The sequence below is a fragment of the Solanum lycopersicum genome, chromosome 6 (assembly GCF_036512215.1).
Source record: "Solanum lycopersicum chromosome 6, SLM_r2.1".
In the NCBI taxonomy this organism is placed as follows: Eukaryota; Viridiplantae; Streptophyta; class Magnoliopsida; order Solanales; family Solanaceae; genus Solanum; species Solanum lycopersicum.
Genome location: NC_090805.1, coordinates 7,441,932 through 7,462,394, shown reverse-complemented (window position 1 = coordinate 7,462,394; position 20,463 = coordinate 7,441,932). Strand labels below are relative to the sequence as shown.

The following is a 20,463-nucleotide window of genomic DNA, read 5'->3' as shown; positions in this document are numbered from 1 at the left end:
GTTGTACCCACGAAAACACAAATCACATGCATACACCACCTTTGTCACTTTTGAAAAAATGGTCAAAACACAATTCAAATCTCATGTTAAACTTTTTCGAAGTGACAATGGAAAGGAATATGTAAATAACATCTTTGGCCAGTTTCTGCAATCCCTGGGAATTATACATCAAACATCCTGTCCATGCACTCCCGAACAGAATGAGGTGGCTGAGCATAAGCATCGCCATCTCATTGAAACGGTGGTTACTCTTCTACATCAATCTCATCTCCCTGTTTCCTTTTGGGTAGAAGCTCTAGCCACCGCAAACTACCTCATTAACAGAATGCCCAGTCACACCCTCTCCAACAAATCACCCTATCAACTCCTTTACCAAGAACTTCCCAATTATACCAACCTCCACGTCTTTAGGTGTCTTGCCTACCCTTGGCTACACCCTCATATTACTCACAAATTACAACCCCGATCCCGTCCTTGTATTTTTTTGGGCTATCATCCTACCTCCAAGGGTTATCGCTGTCTTGACCCACAAACTCATAAAGTTTACATATCTTGTCATGTCAAATTTGTCGAAAATGAGTTTTCCTACGAGTCTATTTCCTCCTCCACAAATACATCATTCATTGGCGTCCTTCATCTTTTTCCAACATACTCACAGGGTCCCTCACCACCATCCCCCACACCTCCACCCACTACCCAACCACCCTTCATCACCCCTTCGACCGTCACCCACAATACACCCGCAACCACCACCCACACTCACAACCAACCCGAACCAGCCCATACCCACAACATCTCCAGCCCGATCCGTTTTGGGTCCTTCCCGGCTACCCGCGAATCACCACCGCCCGTGCCACCCCCCAATACTCATCCCATGTTAACCCGTGGCAAAGCCGGTATCATTAAACCCAAAACCTTTCAGGCTACCATACTACCAAATACACCCCTTCCCGATAGTGAACCAACAACCTACTCTGTTGCCTCAAAAAATGCTTATTGGCGTCATGCTATGGATGACAAGTTCAAGGCTTTGACTGATCAGAAAACTTGGGTTCTTGTACCTAAGCCCCATGGGCGGCACCCAGTGGGCTGTAAATGGGTGTACAAAATTAAACACAATGCAGATGGAAGTATTTCCAGGTACAAGGCTCGTTTGGTTGCTAAAGGCTACAATCAGGAGTATGGGCTTGATTACTCTGAGACATTTAGTCCTGTTATTCGGCAGGAAACCATTCTCCTGGTACTGTCACTCGTCGTGCGCAACAATTGGCTCATCAATCAGTTTGGATGTTTCCAATGCTTTTCTTCATGGCATGCTTGATGAAACTATCTACATGACGCAACCACCGGGCTATGTTGATCCCCGCTTCCCTCAACATGTTTGCAAACTCCAGAAGTCTATGTATGGGCTCAAGCAAGCCCCTCGTGCTTGGTACACACGTCTGAGAACGTTCCTCCAGGAACTCGGCTTCACGTGTTGCGTACACGACACGAGTTTGTTTACTCGACATTCAGCACACAGTACAGTCATTATTCTTGTCTATGTAGATGATATTAGCGGCATTTAATTCTTAATTGCCGTTAAATATGTATTTTTAGCGGCAATTGTCACTCTTTGTATATGTCACTAAAGCCTTTAGCGACATTGGTCCTAATGACACTTATGTAAAGACTTTAGCACTCTTTATTAGTGACAATATTTAATGCCGCTAAAAATTTTCATGTGTTTGAGGTTGCAAACTGAATACGTACTCTATGTTTTCTAGTGAAAGGTGCTTTAAGTGGCTGAGTTAATTGATAATCATTGATTAAGTTCAATTGTTAATTTTTCTTGAAAAGGAAACTATGTTAAGGTATTGGGTTAGCATTGCCTGTTACACATGTTGAGGTTTGACAAAACTCTCATGAAAGACGATCTCTGTGATTGATAAATGTTTGTCGCATTAAGATTCAACTATGTTGATCAGCAGCACAACTACCCACACTCGAAATTGATACTCTATTACACATACTCCTAGGATTCCTTTTTTAGTTGTGAAATTTGTTTGTCCTTTGCTCTTGTTAACAATTTGTTTATCATTCACATTATTGATAGTTTGAAGTCTCTTGAATTTATATTGATATTAACGTTCATTAAAGAGTTCATAAAAAATTACTCCCGCCATTTCATACTAATTGAATTTTTGAGATATATTTTATTTTTCAAATTAATTGAATTGTTCAATCTTCAAAACTATTTTTAAAATAATTTTTCAATTTTACCCTTCATTTGAATTTTCAATTTGATGACTTCAATAAATTTGACAATAATTGTTGAGTATAAAATGAAAAACTATGTTTAATTTATGTCTTAGATATACTTTCTTAAAGAATATGAGATACCTCAAAAATACAATTGATATGGAATGGACGGAGTAGTACATAAGTGTACTTCATGATTGAAATCTAGCTCTACCATTACTTGTGGGATTCAAGCCTAACTCTTCGGTGGATTATTTATTGCTAACGACCTTATAAAACATATATTTGAGCTTTATCATGTAAGGCTAGAGGAATAATCCACATAATATGAAAATGATTAGCTGGGGTGTTCATAAATCACTAGTGGACTAATTTGAAACCTAAAATGATATAGAACACCTTGCTAAAAAAGGTTCAAACCATCCACCTATAGGCTATACTAATCAAATGTTCAAATTTATGACATAAGGATATTAGGTATTTTAAATTCTTAAATTTTTGTACTGATAAAGATGATTTCAAGGATATTGTGCATAATGCTTGGAAAATAAAAGTGGATCAAAATTGTATGAGGAAATATATTAGGAAATATATTGACAAGTTTAAACACCTTAACAAAATACTTACTGAATGATCTAAGAATCATACTAGTACTCTCTCCATTTCAAATCAATTAAATTGTTGAAAGATTTTTTATTTTTTAAATTAACGTAATTGTTCAATTTTATCCTTTATTAGTTAGTATTAGAATTAATTATTAATTGCAATTTAGTTATTTTAATAAAATATTTGATAATAATTCGTAAGGATAAAAATAAAAAGCTTTTATCTAATTTATGTCTTAATATCCCCATCCGTAATGGATAAAATGAATTTTTGGAATGCGAAGAGGTTAAGTGCTAATAAAGAAAAGGGTGAGACTTTATGCTCAATGTTGTTGAGAGAAACATATTCATCTAGCCAATTACATACTATCATGGTACATCGGAATTGTATATTCTAGACATTCCTTGTTTGTTTGTTTTCATATACAGACTCCTAAAGTTATTCTTACATTTTACTTAGACACCTTAACTTAAGTCGGTAAGTATTAAATATTTTAATCTTAATAAATTTATATTCATTAAATAAAAAATGAAAATTTGTTGGCAGATAGATAAAAGTGTGTGTCTCAAACACATAGTAGATAGACTAATAAGATTTATGACACATGACAATTAGATAAAAAATATTTTTTAAAAAATTAATTATTTTCAATCAACCCACCCCCATTACGCCTCGTCCCCTGCCCCTCTTCTTTGTCGTCATCAAAATCTATTTCCTTTTCAAAGCTTTTTACCTATTTTTGATTTTTTTTAATCACTTGCTATCATAATTTTCTAAAAAAGAATAATGACTTTTGCTTAAAAAAATAATCAATTCATATTGTTTTTATTAAAAAAAATAAAGCTTTGCTATAATATTTGAGCTCTAGATCTATATAATAATAACTTTTAAAAACTGAAGGTAAAAACAGAAGAAGAATAAAAAAGGTTAGGGATAGAGAGGCAGACGAAATTTGAGAATGGCTACAGTGATGAAGAAGACAAGCTTTTCCATTTATTATTATTTTTTTTTAAAAAAAATAAGTATATAAGTTGAAAAAAAGAAAAAAAAATATGATTTTTTAATTGTTATATGCGCTCGAGGAGTATGGAACACACTCTTTTTGTCATGTCAGCATTTTGTGTCTAATGAGAATGGATTTTTAAATAAATAAGTGTTCAATAGATAAAAACTTTAGTTAAAGTTTCCAAGTGAAATATGCGGACAGTTATAAGTTGTTGTAAATGACTTAAGCTTTTTTTTTGGCAATTCGACATCAGCATATACTCAATGGGAAGTCATTGTCATGCATAAAAATTAGAAAATAAACGACTTGATCAAGTAACCTAAAAATTTGTTTGGTACTAACATTTTCGGTGTATCCTTCAAAATGTATATGCATATATAATAAAAGTAGGATGGATTTCCTTGTAAAGACTAAGATGGGAAATGACAAAAAGTGAGACATATTAAACAGACGTCTTGCTAGTGCCAATATCTGTTATTGATAATTGATAATTGAGACAGAGATGGAATAAATAAGCACTACATATTTGGCTGATTATGGATTATATTAGGATAACTACAACCTACTACTTAGTAAACCAAAGACGCATACACCAACCTAATCACCAATAAAGTTAATGAACATAACCACAATACAATAAATACAATTAATTATTCCCTCTATTTCATATTAATTAAATTATTGTGACATTTTTAGTTTTTCAAATTAACTTAATTTGTTTAATTTGCAAGACTATTTTTATAATATTTTATCCTTTGTTAGTATTCGAATTAATGTTTTATTATTTTGATAAGGAAAAAAAATGGAAAGTTAAGCCTAAGTTATGCCTTTATCTTTTTTTTCTTTTAAGGTATGAAACACCTCAATAATCCAATTAATATGAAATGGAGGGAATGTAGAATGAATTTCCAGAATACCTGTAATTATAAAAGATAACAACTAGCAAGAATAGTTGAAGCGCACATAAATCCTACGTTAGAGGTTGTGTGGGTGCTCAAGCATCAACTTGAGTTGCATATTCAATGTATTACCGTTGCTTATGGAGTTTGAGGTCACTAATAAAATGAACCAATAGTTTAGTGTGACGCTTTCAAAGTACATATTGTGGATGTCACATGGACTCTCTACTTAATCATAAATATGGTAGATCACCCTTCAACTCTTCCCTAAACTTATAGTGACCCAAAAATTACTTGCTAATCCACTCTACTGTACTATTTTCTACTCTCATCTTCATCCACCTTCCATTTTCTTTAACAATTACCATTCTTTTCTTCTCATTCAAAGCCATCCAATCGATACAAGAATCAGACTCAAAAGTTGAGGAGGTTGGATTGATTATTCTCCATTCCCCGCCTTCGGTTCTCACCTATTATATCATCTGCTCTGTAAAGTACTTGATTATCACATACATATATACCCAAGATTGGTGTGTTTCAAAGTCACTGAAAAGTTTTGAAATATAATATAGAGATGAAATACAATTGCTGGCCTAAGCACATTTTACCTGAGTTGACAGTTGAGATAAAGAGGAGACAGAGTAGAGACGAGGTAATCAGTAATATCAACCCTTTCATGTACATTATACATATAAGTTGATAAAAGAGATGTATGATAATTCCAAGTAGCAAAGCCAGGTAGTGATAGTTTTGACAAAGTTTACCAATCAATTTGTAAAACCATCAGACTTCCTCCTCCAAACGTGCTCTATCACCTTTACTGTAGGAAAGGCTTTTATTGTTGTTGGCAACCTATTAAAACTCTGTATTGAAGTATTCTCCTACGAGAGAGCTTAATAAATTCCTAACAAGACTCTGCACTCTATTAGACTCTTCTTTTAGACAATAACTCAATCAACTTCTTTTAAAAGAAGAGTGAGTTGGCTTGGCTTTGTATGAAAACAGTTTTCACCACCAATCCCATTGGTGCCAGGGTCGTCCGATACGGTGAACACGATGCAACATTTAATTTCAATACGCTAATATAATCAATTATAGACAGATCATAGACGCAGCTGGATATGAGCAGACTGATATGTTTCATTGTTTCAGCTTCTCACTCAATATGTTCAAGAATACTGCATCATTGAATAAGAGTCACAGCCACGATGAAAAAGTTAAGAAGGTCCTAGGCACATTATCTGACACAAATATAATATGACCATGGTTATTTCATATTTGCCTTGAGAACTTCTGAAATTCCACTTAAACTCATTTTTATATAGGAAAGGGCTTTCAGTATAAAGCAGCACATCATCAAGGCAAACGGACCTAGAATCTGGTCACTCAGTCTGAGCAGCTTGAGATGAAGTCTCTCTACCAATCAGTTTCACAACACAATATTTTATGAAAAAAATAAATTCAAACAACATGCCTATGAAAAACAAAGAATGTAATTAACAACACAACCAATATTCAAACAACACCCCTCTAGAAATGAGCATTGCTTAACAAGTACATTATGAAATCGGTATATTACAAAAAACATCAGAGAATACAACACTGGTCATTCACTAGACTCGCTAAACATGAACAAATGGAAGATATAGCCATAAAATAATACAGTGGAACAGGTAAAACGCTAAATAATGAACACCCAACATAAACATAAAAAAGGAAAAAGAAAAGCTATATGCTGAAAAATCAATAAGGATTGTAGTAGTACCCTGCCGCAGGTGGCATTCCAACACCGTTTACTGGTGGCATTCCATAAGGCATCACAGGGGGTTGCCCTGGACCATAGTATCCTCCAGTAGTGATCTTGGCCAAACTCGTTTGACCTTGCATGCCATCTCTGCCATACTGCTGCCATACCATCTGTTCCTGCACTAGCAATTGCTCTTTCTTCTGCAAATCTGCTATTTGCACATAAGAGGGAGGTGGAACACTCAAAGATGCGGCAAAGGGGTCTTGTCCAACTGTCTGGACTGTTCCATCAGGTGCAGGAAGTGCCAAAACTGGTGTAGCACTTTTCCCTACTCCTGGCAATGCCACACTGCTGGCACTGCCACCACTTGATTGTGCAGTGGCTACATGTTGCCTAACAACACCCTGATCATACATGCCATTCAACAATAGTGGATCAAGACCGCCACCCAATGCCGCCTTCTGCTTAGACAAATTACTTGCTGTCTCCACCAAAGCCAGTTCCCAATCAGCCTTGCCACTCTCAGCTGCTGGATTCTGCCAAGCAGACGTAATCTCAGGTTCCCCATTGGATGGGAATGCTTCCCACGACCCATTAGCATTACTTGTTCCTGGTCCTGCAAATAATGCCAAGGCAAATTTATTCCCCTGAGCATCGGCAGTAACACCCTCCTCCCTCAAATCCACCAGATCTCTGGTCTCCTGAATAACAGGCTTAGGCTTAGGAGGCTCTAGTTCAGGAGGCGGTGGAGCAGTATAATCCTCTGGTGGTGGCAATGCTTTAATTACATTCATATCCAGTGTTGGCTCCTCTCCCTGTGGAGCTGGCTGGCTATCTACTTTCCTTTCAGGACTCTTCATCGCCTTAGCTCTATCTCTCACAAACTCCTCCAATGTATCTAATAGCTTGCTTGTAATCCTCGACACTTCTGGGTATTCTGACGACCTTGACACACCTATATCCTTGCACCAGTTATAGAATCCCACCAATTCATCTATCTGCTTTGCTGCACTAGCATAGGCATCAAAGGCCTTGACACAATCCTCATACTCCATATCAAAAAATTTATCCAACAGAACAGCCAAAACATCACATATATCTGTGTAAATTTTGTAACTTTCTTTAACCACAGGGTACAAAGCAACCAAGACCATCCTTTCATTCTTCGCCAAACCAGTTGGTCGACAAGATAAAAATCGATCTAGAAGTCTTTGCAAATGAGTCATTTTCCCAAAAATCCTTTCAGGTTTCATCTCTCTCATTGGAGTCACATCTTTCTTCTCCTGTATTGACTCTCTCACATCACCTGAAGATCTGGACCTCCTCATTCCATAACCAGGCTCATCTCTAAAGTCGCCATGATCATAACCATATCCACGGTTAGAACTCTGGGGCAATCTCCATTGTTCATCCTTGGATCCATACCTTTCCACCTGTCCACCATTTTGCTTCCTCTCAAAAACCATCAATTCTAACCTCTGATCCAAATACAAAGCATAAGTCCTTACAAAAGCAGAATGATCCCATGAACTGGCGTGAGCTTCATCTCTGAAATCTGATAAATTTAGCAGCCTTGTTCCCCTCCTGGTAGCATACATAATTTCTTGCTGAAATACAGCATCTCCATCATTGAGAAGTCGGTGAATTAGCATCAAACACTTGAGGGCAACAATCCAATCTCGGGTTTTGCCCAACCTTTTGGAAATTGCAGACATGCAGGCAGTGACATAACCCCGTGAAGATGAAGTCAATTGGAGAATCTCCCTTATGTACTTCTCTCCAGCTGGTTCATCATCGTGGCTAGTAGCCTTAACAATAGCAACTTCCAGCTCTGGTGCCATGTTGCTTGCCACTTTGGCAATCCCTATGCTGGTCTGGTCCTTCACAGCCCCAATGGCTTTTCGGATGGTGGTGGGCGCCATGGCAGATTTGTTTCTAAAAATTTCAAAAACGTGATCTGTTAAAACAGTATATCCAAGAAACAGAAAATTTGAAGTTTGTATATTAAGAGAACGAAGTAGTATATATTCAGAAATGGAAAATCTAGTAGTAAAAATATTAGGAGAGAAAATCAAAAGTTGAGACTTACCTGAGCTGATACAGATCTGTAAAAAAACAAGAGTTGTGCTTTTAAGCGGCAAATGTATAGCAACAATGGCCACAACTAATTTCTCTATATATTTGGAAACAATTGGTAAGATCTAAAATAGGTGAGACCCTTTGGATCTGAAAAGTGTCGCCATTCTTCTGACCGTCTTTTAGGTCACTATTCTTATCAGACCATGCTATTCGTCAATAGCCTCATTCATTTGTCCATTTTTAATTAGGAAAAGGGACGGATTTAGCCGAACTTTAATAAATAATACGTATATGTCCTCCGTTATATTTTGTGTTCATATAAGTCTCCGTCGTCTAATTATATGTACTACACATATACCCCTCTCACTAATGGAACCCTAATTTTTTGCACATGTCTTTATCCTATTAAACTACCCGTTTGACCCCCTTTTTTAACCCATAACCCAACTATCCGCCCCATTACCCGATATCCACTCAATCTCCTCTAAACTAAATCCAAATTAAAAAACCCAAATTGTCTCATATTACGCTTGATGGTTCCCTAACACGGTCAAATATCACCATTAACATTATACATAGACAAACCTCCTGCTACTTTAGAACATATACCTTGAATACCACAATGGGTATATTCCTAAAATCAGCAATTAATGGGAAAGCAATAATGTGTGTTGAATATTTATCTCACCACAATAGCTCTCTTATCAATACAGTAGATTAGCTGCAACCCTAACATAGAAACTTAATTTAATCGCTTAAAACTACGACCACATATCAGTTATTCACTATATTGATTTCTAAGGTCGTGGCATATATAAGAACTACATAGTATGGGCTTTCATGAAGAAAACTAGAGGACTGACACAACTATATTTACAGATATTAGTGGTAGGTTTAAGCAATGACGAGAACTCAGTCCACTACATATTCTTACCTATCTGCATATATTACAGAGAATATTCTCAAGATGAACTGCAAGCGCAATGACAACGATGCTCGAAATGCTCAATGTGAAGGCCTTAATTCCTCATCGAGGTATGGTAGACGTTTATGGGATGCTAATGGGTTGCTAGATGTATGAGAATTCAGATAAACATAATGAAGAAGAAGCTACAGTATGTAGAGGCTTCTATCGAAGCAATATGGGTGTTTTAGTTTGTATTCCTTTTAGAGAAATTGAGTGGGTATTGGGTTATGGGGCGGATATTTAGATTATGGGTTAAAAAAGGGGTCAAACGGGTAGTTTAATAGTGTAACAACCTGAAAAAATGACTATGCTAAGTACTGCTTAAATGTACCTAGAATGTCTGGATTAGACCGGGTTCACATGGCTTGTTGCGTGTAGAACCAGACCTCGGAACCTATGCACCAGCCAAACCAACCAACTTGGTGAGTTATTTGAGCTAGGCAAGGTGAGAAACAACCATGTAGGGTACCCGAATTGAAGAGATTCACCCGGATGAGTTTTTACTGGACTTGAAAGGGGTAATCTTAGGTTTGGAGGGTCTAGGGGTAAAATGATCTTTTCCAGGCTAGGGGTAGTACTGTAATTACCCTAATAAATTAATTAAATAATTAATTAATTTAAAGAGGAGGGCACTTCGGGTAGGGTCGGCTGTATTTGACTCTTTTTTGCAAGTTAAGCTTCACCTGGGATCTATCCTTGGTGGAAGCAATGTTAAATTATCAATTTATATAAATTTGCAGATTTAAGTAAGGGCATAATTAGTAATTTCACCCAAGCCCTTAAAAAATCAAATTTTATTAATTTATGTGGAGTCCTAGTTTGACTAATTCCAAAACTAAATCTCCTAATCCTAAGCTACCACTCATTCTCACATCTCTCTCTACTTCTACCCCACTTGCACGATTATTCTTCAGTAAAAGAAAAGAACAGAAAAAAAAATAAAGTTCATCAAGAACTTGAATGCTAAAACTCAAAAGAAAAATAACCTTCAAAACGAAAAGCAAAAACAAAATTCTCAATGAATTGTGCTTGTGATTTCTTTGGTGAGACGTCGACTTAGTGGAGGGGGGGGGGGTTGGCAATGCTTAAGAACATCTTTGAACGACTTTCCCAAGAGACCCCTAAGGTTCAGTCTATACACAATCAAAAACTAAGGTTGTCCCCGTTGCATGCCCCTGTCATTAGATCCTTTGAAAAATTCAAGTATGAGTTGGTATGACTTCTGATAGATGATTTTAGGGCTGGTTGTGATTATGGATTTAAATGTTTATTCGGAATTATGTAGAAATGAAAGAGGTGTTCCAAAAATGTGAAGTTTGTTAACTTGTCTGAGCATGTGTGTGTCGTGAGTTAGACATGGTTTGAAGCTTGATATTGACATGTTAAAATGTTAAAAATTATGTGTGTACGAATATGTTAAAAACATGATGTTCAAATGAGTTCAAAGTTGCTGAATTGAATGATAATTCTTGACAGAAAGTAACCTTAAAAATGCACCTAAGGATCTCCCTAAAAACTACTCGAAATGTCTTAATGTTTAACGTGCAAGAGGGTGAAAAAATGGACTGCAAAAAGGTGATCAAATTTCCATCTTTTCGTAAATTTGGTTTCGGCCACCTTACTGTAAAAATTTAGTTTTAATTTTTTTTAAAAAAATAATGCATGAACTCAGTGAGGATTGAAGTCAAGACCTCACCATATACAAGTTATAAAAAAATTAAATAATAAAATGAGGTATGTGGGGATCTAACCCACAACCTCTTGGCTGAATGAGAAAGTAAGGAGAAAATATAAATAAAAATAGGGTGAGGTTGTGGGGAATCGATCCCACACCCTCTTGGTCTAAACGAAGAAATCAAGTAGAGAAAGAAAAAGAAAGGAATGTGGGCGTGGGGATTTGATCTTGGGTCCCCCAGGCCGAAATGTTTAAGACAAAAAATCAAGAAAACAGAAAGAAAGGAAGTGTAGGTGTGGGGTATAGATCGCGGGTTCCATAGCCAAGAATTTTATGTCAACAAAAATTATGAAGAAATTAACTAAGTGTTATAGAAGGGATTTGATATAGGGTTCCCTTGTCCTATTTTTTATTGACACATAAGTCGCACGTGAATAAATGATTAAATGAATGTTTCCTTTAATGATCGAAACTGAGATCTTGACATACTTACAAGATGCATAATTCTTGTACCACATAAGCTTGGGTAAGTATGAATCACTTAGAGGAATTACGAATGAAGCCTCATGGCTTCTGTCTGTGGAATCGTAAGTCCAGCATGCGTTTATAAAGTCAGTGAACCTAAGATGTTATGTGATGAATGATGTGACCCCAGAAGGGTTAAGTAAGAGTATGAAACACAATAAAAGGCCAAGTGCATTGGAATATAATGAAATGAACATTCATGTAAAAAGGGGTGAGTAGTTATGATGGGCAAAAAAGCTAAGGCTAATGAATGTGGTAACAATATGATAAAAGGCTAATGAGAAATATGAGAGCAATCTCAAATGAGCCTAAGTAAATGTTATCAAAACGTACTCACCTATGAGAGTGTAAAGTTAATGAAGAGACCAACCTCCATGAACACTCTAATGAAAGTATTGAAGTTAATATATACTTAATACTAATGATGAGATGAGAAATCATCTAATGAGCTATGATGTCCTCATGCTAGAAGTCAGCTTTTACGATGTATGAGATGAATGTAATGGAATTTTATACTGAGCACCAGTAGGCTAGCTATGAGTGGCAATTTCTTCTTTTGGGAAGGCAAAGGTTCGTGTAATTCTCATGAGATGAGACTTATCGTCCAAAAGAGTATGGTTCTCCTTATATCTCCTTGTCTTTGAACCTATGCAGCCAACATAGGGATGTAGCAGGGTTCAATTCCCTATATATGCTAGCATGTTTTGGTTTCACTTTGGTTAGTGATTCCACCTCTTTTCGATGTGGGATAGGCACTGGATTTCATGATGCTCACATGATCTATGTCGGTTAAAGTTAAAGTAACCAAATAAAGAATGAGGCTAGCCTCATGTAATGCACACAATGAAATGAACGATACCTAAGGTGCTTGGGTAGGATAATCAAGAGGTGAACTAGACTTATGTAATGACACTAGGTCATTCTTAGTTATTGTACAGTGAACCTAATGAGAGTCCTAAACTACATCCTAGGTGTTGCTGGTGTTTACACTAGCCTATGAATGAAATGAAATGAAGTACGTATGAATGAATGAAGCACACTCTGTGTTTGCTAAAGAAGGCGCCCTAGTTGAGGTCTCATATGTTGAGCCCTCATTGCGGGAAGTCCTAATGTTATGTCCATGGTTCCAGGGTCTCATGGCATATGAACGAATGAAATGATATATGATATGTGTTATATGCAATAAGTTATGTGTTATATACAATATGTTATGTGTTGTGTGCAATATGATACGTATGATGATGCATGTTACTCTAATGACATGACTTTTCTAATTCGATTTTGGCAAGTCCAGTGACTTGACTTTCCATAGCTCATATCGTTAGGATAGAGGTATTCTAAATCATGTATGTTCGTGGTGTGTGCTTGCATATACCCATACTTAGTATAAGTGTCTACTAATTCCATACATTTATCTACTTGTAGGTGCAGGTGCAGTTGGACGTTAGAGCTAATGAGTCGACGCAGAAGTTATCCGGACGTGGATCTTTCATCCGGATTTGGTAAGCCTTCATGCATTCGAGGATGCTTTCTGATTTATTCTAGCGTAGACATAGGCATGATCTAGTGGAGTATGTTCCACTTGCGTTTCTTTCGTATTTACTTTTAGATGTTGTATTGGTGCATTTTGGCAATTTTATATTTATTACTATATCTTTCTTGATTTAGATGGTTGTTGTGAACTCTTATGAGTTTACGTAGATAGTATTATGCGAGATCAATGTTTTCTAATATAAATTTTAAGTAAACAAAACTTCAAATTTTCTGCTAAAATTAACTTAGATGAAGTAATGACCACGTATGTAGGCTTGTCTGCAACCTCTGAGAGGTCAATGATGCCGTTCTTGTCTGAGGTCTAGATTCCAGTCGTGACAAATGTGGTATCAGAGAATTAGGTTAAATTCCAAGGATAATAAGTTCACATCAGCCACATAGAGTAGTTCCTAAGTTATGGTAGTGAAGCACCACTATCATGAATTAGAGACTACATGATGCGTAGGAAAATTTCTCTTCTTCTGATATTATCGTGCTTTCCTAAATTTATAATTTCTTGGTGTTATGAGCGTATCTAACATCAATTATTATTTTTTTCAGAAAATGAACACAAGGGGGAACGTTGGTCGGGGAAGAGTAGGAGCAACTGTTGGGGACAACCAAGTTCCACCCCAGGCTCCAGCAGCAGGAGTGGCCATGCCAGTTAACCCAGCTAGGTTGACTGATGCTGAGGTGCGGACATCTTTGGCATAGATGACTCAAGCCATCACTATGCAGGCTAAGGCTGTGACGGCACAAGCCAGCAGACAGGTGGTTCAACTGGAGAATCCACCAGCCCACAACATGGCGAACAGGTTGCGAGATTTTATGAGGATGAATATTCCAATTTTTACAGGATCTAAGACTACAAAGGACCATCAGAAGTTCTTGGAGGAGGTATAGAAGATTCTGGTGCCGATGGGTACCACAGAGATTGAGAAAGGTGAGCTAGCCTCGTATCAGCTGAAGGATGTTGCACAGGCTTGGTGCAAGATATGGCATGATAACAGGGCGTTGGGCGGAGGTCCGATCACATGGGAGCTGCTTAAGACAACCTTTTTGGAGAGTTTCTTCCCTAGAGAGATGAGAGAGGTTATAGAGGAGGAGTTCATCAACCTTAAGCAGGGCTTGATGACTGTCAGGGAATATTCCCTGAAATTCGTTAAATTGTCAAGGTATGCCACTTCTCTTGTGTCAAACAATAGGGATGAGTTTAGTAGGTTCCTTACACGGATCTAAGAGGAATTGGAGGAGGAGTATCGGGCTGCAAGGCTCCATGATAACATGAACTTGTCCAGGCTTATGGTACATGTCTAGCAGGTAGAGGACAACAGGAAGAAGAGGAGAGTCCATGAGGTTAGGAGGCCTAACCCTTATGACTAGACAGGTTCGCGCAGAGGTGGTGGTAGGAGCACTTTTGGAGTTCGTGATCAGCCAAGATTTAAGAAGGGGCATCAAAGTGCAGGGAACTCTAACTCTCAAAGGAATGCAACACCTAAAGAAGGCAGACCCGAGCCAAAGAAGGGAAATGGAGGTGATATGAAGCGTCCCAGAAAGAAATGTGGCAAGTGTGGTTGTTTTCACAGTGGAGAGCGTAGAGTAGGCACAAATGCCTGCTTTGATTGCCGAAAGAGCGGACACATGGTCAGGGACTTCCCACAAAATAAGGGTCAGGCTGGAGGTAATTCTCAGCCTAGGCCTAAGCCCTAGAATGCTACTGCAGCCGAGCCTCCTAATAGGAACAGATATTACACCTTGAAGGGCAGGGAGGAGCAGGAGAAGTCTGCTGATGTGGTCACATGTATGCTTGAAGTTTTCTCAACCTCTGTTTATGATTTAATTGATCCAGGGTCTATTCTTTATTTTGTGACTCCCTTGCTTGCTCTTACTTTTGAAACACTACATGAAGTTTGCATGATCCTATTGTAGTTAGTATTCGCTTAGGATAAAATGTGAGAGCTGATAGGGTTCATAAAAATTGCCCAATAGTAGTATGTGGTAAGACTATGTGTGCTGACCTTATTGAGTTACCCATGAATGACTTTGATATCATACTTGGTATGGAATGGCTCCATAAATCTTATGCCTTAATGGATTGTCATAGTAGGATTGTGAGATTCCGTTTCCCTAATGAATTAGAGCTTATCTGGGAGGGGTACATTTCGAGTCATTCAAGTCCCTTGATTTCAAACCTAAAAGCTAATAAAATAATTTCCAAGGATTATTATGTCATCTTATGAGTGTCAATGATCTAGATCATGATATTCCTTCCATAGACTCTGTGCCTGTAGTGAATTAGTTCCAAGATGTTTTCCCTGATTATTTGCTTGGAGTCCCTCCCCCACAAGAGATTGATTTTGGTATCGACCTAGATCCCGATACCAAACTGATTTCAATTCCTCCTTACAGAATGTCTCTAGGTGAACTCAAAGAGTTGAAGCTGCAGTTACACTGATAAGGGCTTCATCCAGCCAAGCGTATCCCCTTGGGGTGCTCCAGTACTGTTTGTGAAAAAGAAGGATGGAACCCTTAGGATGTGTATTGATTATATGCAGCTCAACAAAGTCACTATAAAGAATAGGTTTCCACTTCCCAGAATAGATGACTTATTCGATCATCTCCAAGGTTCTAGCTTCTTCTAAAAGATTGATCTTCGTTCCGGGTATCATTAACTTAGGGTTAGGTATAAAGATATCCCAAAGAAAGCTTTTCGTACTCTTATGGTCATTATGAGTTCTTAGTCATGTCATTTGGTCTTACTAATGCACAAGCTGCATTTACGGACCTCATGAATCGAGTCTTCCGTGAATACCTTGATTCTTTTGTCATAGTATCATTGATGACATGTTCATCTACTCTAAGACCAAGGAAGATCATGAACAACATTTGAGACTAACATTTAAGGTACTTAGACAACATTACTTGTATGCCAAATTCAGTAAGTGTGAATTCTTGCTTAGATCACTGACCTACCTAGTCATGTTGTGTCCGATCAGGGTGTGGAGGTGGACCCAAGAAATACTGAGGTTGTTGAGAACTGGCCAAGACCTCTTACTCCCACCGATATCCATAGCTTTCTGGGATTGGCTAGTTACTACCACAGTTTCGTGGATGGTTTTTCTTCCATTGCTTCCCTACAAACAACTTTAACTAAGAAGAAATCCAAGTTCGAATGGGAGGAGACTTGTGAGAAGAGTTTCCAGGAGCTCAAGGACAGGCTGACTTCAGTCCCAGTGCTTACGTTACCTAAATGTGGTGAAAATTACACTGTGTATTGTGACACATCTAGGGTTGGTTTTGCTTGTATTCTTATGCAGGGTGGTAAGGTTATAGCTTATGCATCCAGAAAACTCAAGGTTCATAAGAAGAATTATCCCACTCATACTTGGAGTTGGCAGCTATGGTGTTTGCATTGAAGTTGTGGAGGCATTACTTGTACGGAGTGCACGTGGATGTGTTCAAAGACCAAAAGAGTCTCCAGTACATGTTCGTACAGAGGGAGTTGAATCTATGTCAGCGGAGATGGTTGGAGCTATTAAAGGACTATGACATGAGTGTCCACTACCATCCAGTGAAGGCAAATGTTGTAGTTGATGCTTTGAGCAGGTTGAGCATGGGGAGTATTAACATGTTTTTATTCAAGTTATAATGTCCTAAATATGCTTAAAATATAGTATATAGGCAGTAGCTAAAATATTTGAGGTATGGTAATTCGAACGTTAAGGGGCGACAAAAACGTTCAACAACTAAGTCACCTAGATGCCTAATATGTGGTTATATGTTTTTATGGGTGTTTCATGATGTTATAAGGTTCTAAAATGTCTTATTATATGGTTTATAGGCAGTGTACAAAGTTTGAAGCGATTTGAAAGTCGAACGTCTAGGGATAATAAAGACGTTCGATGACTAGTCTCTTATGTGCCTCCTGTGTCAATGCATGCCTAAATCTGTATTAACTGAGACTAATATGTCTTAAAATGGTTTAAAATGATGTTTAATGTTTTTATATGAAGTTTTGTAAAGTTTAGAGGTCAAACGTCCAAGAACGTCCAAGGCGTTCGAAAGATAGCCCCTAAGACGTTCATCGTAAGTCATGTTGGGGACAAGGCTAATTTGACGTCTTGTAGGTGTTTTTTTGGATTAAATTTATGTGAAAGTTCTATAAAATGTTAAAAGTTATAATCACATTGTAAACGTCCGGGTAAAACTTCGAAAGGACCCCACAAGAGGCCCCAAAAGAAGGACCCAAAGCTGCCTAAGACACTGCTTGGGCAATGTCCATTGGCGGAGCAAATGACGGATCGTTGGTCCACCAACGGCCTGTCGAGCAGGTATCGTTGATGGATACTTGACTTGGGCAGGTCTCAAGACAATATTTGTCTAAGTACCCAACGACGGAGGCCAGACACGGCCCCTCAAGGCCACGATGCCACGTCATTGCCTTCATCACGGGTGGCCTGCAACTGGCAGCGCGCGTCTGTTTCATTAAAGGGGCGAATGGGAAATTTACCCCACGTCCTAAACTGACTATAATAGGTTAATTTAGAAATTTTTGGGTGTATATAAGTCATCAAAAAAGTGATCGCCCCAATCTAGAATCCTCTCACAAGATTGAAACATTTCCCTCCAAAAATACTCCCTCTAGAAACCACCATTGTTGGTGAAGCTCAAGAACAGATTCAATCTGGATTTTCCATGGATGAATTATCAATTTTAAGAGGTTTTCAACTAGACAAATGTATGGTGATCTTCATCTCTAGTTATCTTTTCATCTAGAGAGCCATTCTCAAAGATTTCAAAAGAGGAAAATATGATCAAACACTTTCTTCTTCAATCTTCCATGTGTTCTTTATCAAACTGATTTTAAAGGCATAATATGAATTTATTGATGATTATCTACTTATTTGGAAGTGGTTTTCAATACTATTGCATGATGAATTCATGCTCTATCACCAAAACGATTTAGCCTTGCATGGGCCTTATGATCTTGATTTGTTATCGAATGAATTATGATACAATTACGTTGAAGTGATTGTATATGCTGTTATTTACATGAATTTATGTTGAATTTATTATGATCATCCATGATGATAAATTATTAAAATTTGAAGATGAATAATCTATGTTTCTACATGTTGCCTTGAAGTCGATTGTGAGATCGGTTGTGTAGAGTTTTGATTATGTATAAACTGTTGTAGCTGCTGTTTTAGGGTGATATAATGGATGAATTTTCTAGGTATAAATCCTTACTGATCAAATTAAGAAAGGCTTGCATGAATTGATCTAGATTTCTTTAGGCTATGAAGTCAAAAAGCTAAGTATGTGATGGATCTTGACTTGTTGTGATATCAAGCATGGTTTCTTATTGATTTACAAAAGAATTATCTATTGCCTAATTAGTGTATTATTGATATATGAATTATTATCAAAGCCTTAGAAAGTTCATAGTAATGGTAAAGTTTTCTATACTCTACCAAATGGATAAGTCTAAATGCCTATGTTGTGACCTTAATCTTGAGGGGTATGTAATTATGATTTCAATATGGTTAAATGTAGGTTTAGAACTTCCTTAGACTCATAATATGTATGAAATATGATCTTAATCAATGCAAGGGAAATTAGGTAATGATCTATATTATTCTACTTTCCTTGTATGTTGAAGTGTTGTATTATGTTATAGTATAATCTTGTAGCGACTTGTACATGGTTTCTTATGTGTTTAAAGTACATTTAGCTACTGACATATATGTGAATTATTGATGAATAAGTAGTGTTCATCAATGATGATCAAATGGTGACAAATTTGTAAAAATGCTTATCTCTTCTACTTTCCGTATAGTATTGAAGTTGATGCATCCTTGTATGGCATTGTGTGGTATGGTACACTTATGGTGACGATGTTTAATTTATTGTAAATATATGTATGTGTTGACCATGTCCATGAAGGCAAATTGATGAATATATGAGCATGTGCTTATGATGATACTATGTGAAGCTTATGCCTACTTTTCAATTGTAGTTGTGATTTAGGTTGTATGGCTATTGTGTAAGCATCTGTATACCCATGTTAGGGTAAAGTATAGGTGATGAAATTTATGACTTTATATTGGTTAATAACCCCTTACCTATGTACCTCTATTTAAATGCATGAATAGCACAAGTTAGGAGTTTTAAGTTTAATATGAAGTTGGCTTGTGTCCTATGCTATTGTATATTGTGTGGTTTATGCTTGAAGGTATATTACGGTTTAAGAGGGTGGATGCCTCAATATTTTATTGATAGCCATTATGTGATCATGTTGACCAATGTACACAGACACTCACTCACATGCGTATTACAAGTAGTATAGGTCATGGTGTCTAAATGAAAGGTTGTTCTCATATTCACTAATGTCTACTACTATGCATGTAAAGTATATGTATGTGAAGAATGTTATGTATTCCTTACTAGGATGACTTTATAGGTGTACTAGTATAGGAAATGGTATGGGACTTTGCCTATATATTGCATATGTATACCTTGTTAGGATAGTTCTAGTTTTAATTTTTATGTGTATGAATATGCATGTATGAACTTGTGTGACTTAATGTGTTATGTGAAAGGTTTGCTCACATATATAAATACACACACACTTGTATGAACATATAATCAAGAGAGGGGACTTGAATGGAGTATTCATATGTACCATAAACTAGATGATGCTTTACATATGCTATGTTTATGTGAATGGATTCTTTACATGATTTAGGTTTATGAACTTCCATCTGTGACCTATGAGTTGAGCATATGAGGTGATGACTCTACTAAAACTATGATTTATAAATTAAAAATATAATAGAGGTTTTCAATAAAGGGAACTTAGCTTAGCACCGAGTGAACTTGTATATGAGTGTGTGTCCCTTTCCAATATGGAAAGGTAGGTCTACCATAAATCTCATGAGGTGGAAATCCTCATAGCCAAGGGCATAGAGGGATATTTCCAAGATATCCTACAAGTTCCATAAATATTTTGCCACCATAAGATACTAGCTAGTGGATCCACCTAGAAAGCTATGTCATGTAGGTTCTACTTTGGCCGGTAGACCACCTTTTTTCGGTGTGGGGTTTCATGACACCGGATTCCATGTTTAGCATTTCATGGTCTATGTCTGTTAAGGCTATAGTTTCCCTAAAGTTAATGGACAA

At 37.2% G+C, this 20,463-nt stretch overlaps 2 protein-coding genes across 2 annotated transcripts; one reads left to right on the top strand and one right to left on the bottom strand.

Moving 5' to 3' along the window:
• Nucleotides 1–6,266: 6,266 nt before the first annotated feature.
• Nucleotides 6,267–8,825, bottom strand: LOC101248978 (putative clathrin assembly protein At2g25430). The gene is made up of 2 exons (XM_004240544.4): nucleotides 8,589–8,825; nucleotides 6,267–8,434 (listed from the first exon to the last, which is right to left on the bottom strand). The coding sequence occupies exon 2, from the start codon at nucleotides 8,419–8,421 to the stop codon at nucleotides 6,496–6,498; it is 1,926 nt and encodes a 641-aa protein (XP_004240592.1). The 5' UTR covers nucleotides 8,422–8,434; nucleotides 8,589–8,825; the 3' UTR covers nucleotides 6,267–6,495.
• A 5,371-nt stretch (nucleotides 8,826–14,196) lies between these two features.
• On the top strand, nucleotides 14,197–16,827 carry LOC138349200 (uncharacterized). Its single transcript, XM_069299531.1, has 6 exons — nucleotides 14,197–14,453; nucleotides 14,676–14,959; nucleotides 15,002–15,128; nucleotides 16,110–16,182; nucleotides 16,275–16,599; nucleotides 16,697–16,827. Exons 1-6 carry the CDS (start codon nucleotides 14,197–14,199, stop codon nucleotides 16,825–16,827), a joined length of 1,197 nt encoding a protein of 398 aa, XP_069155632.1.
• The last annotated feature ends 3,636 nt before the right edge of the window (nucleotides 16,828–20,463 follow it).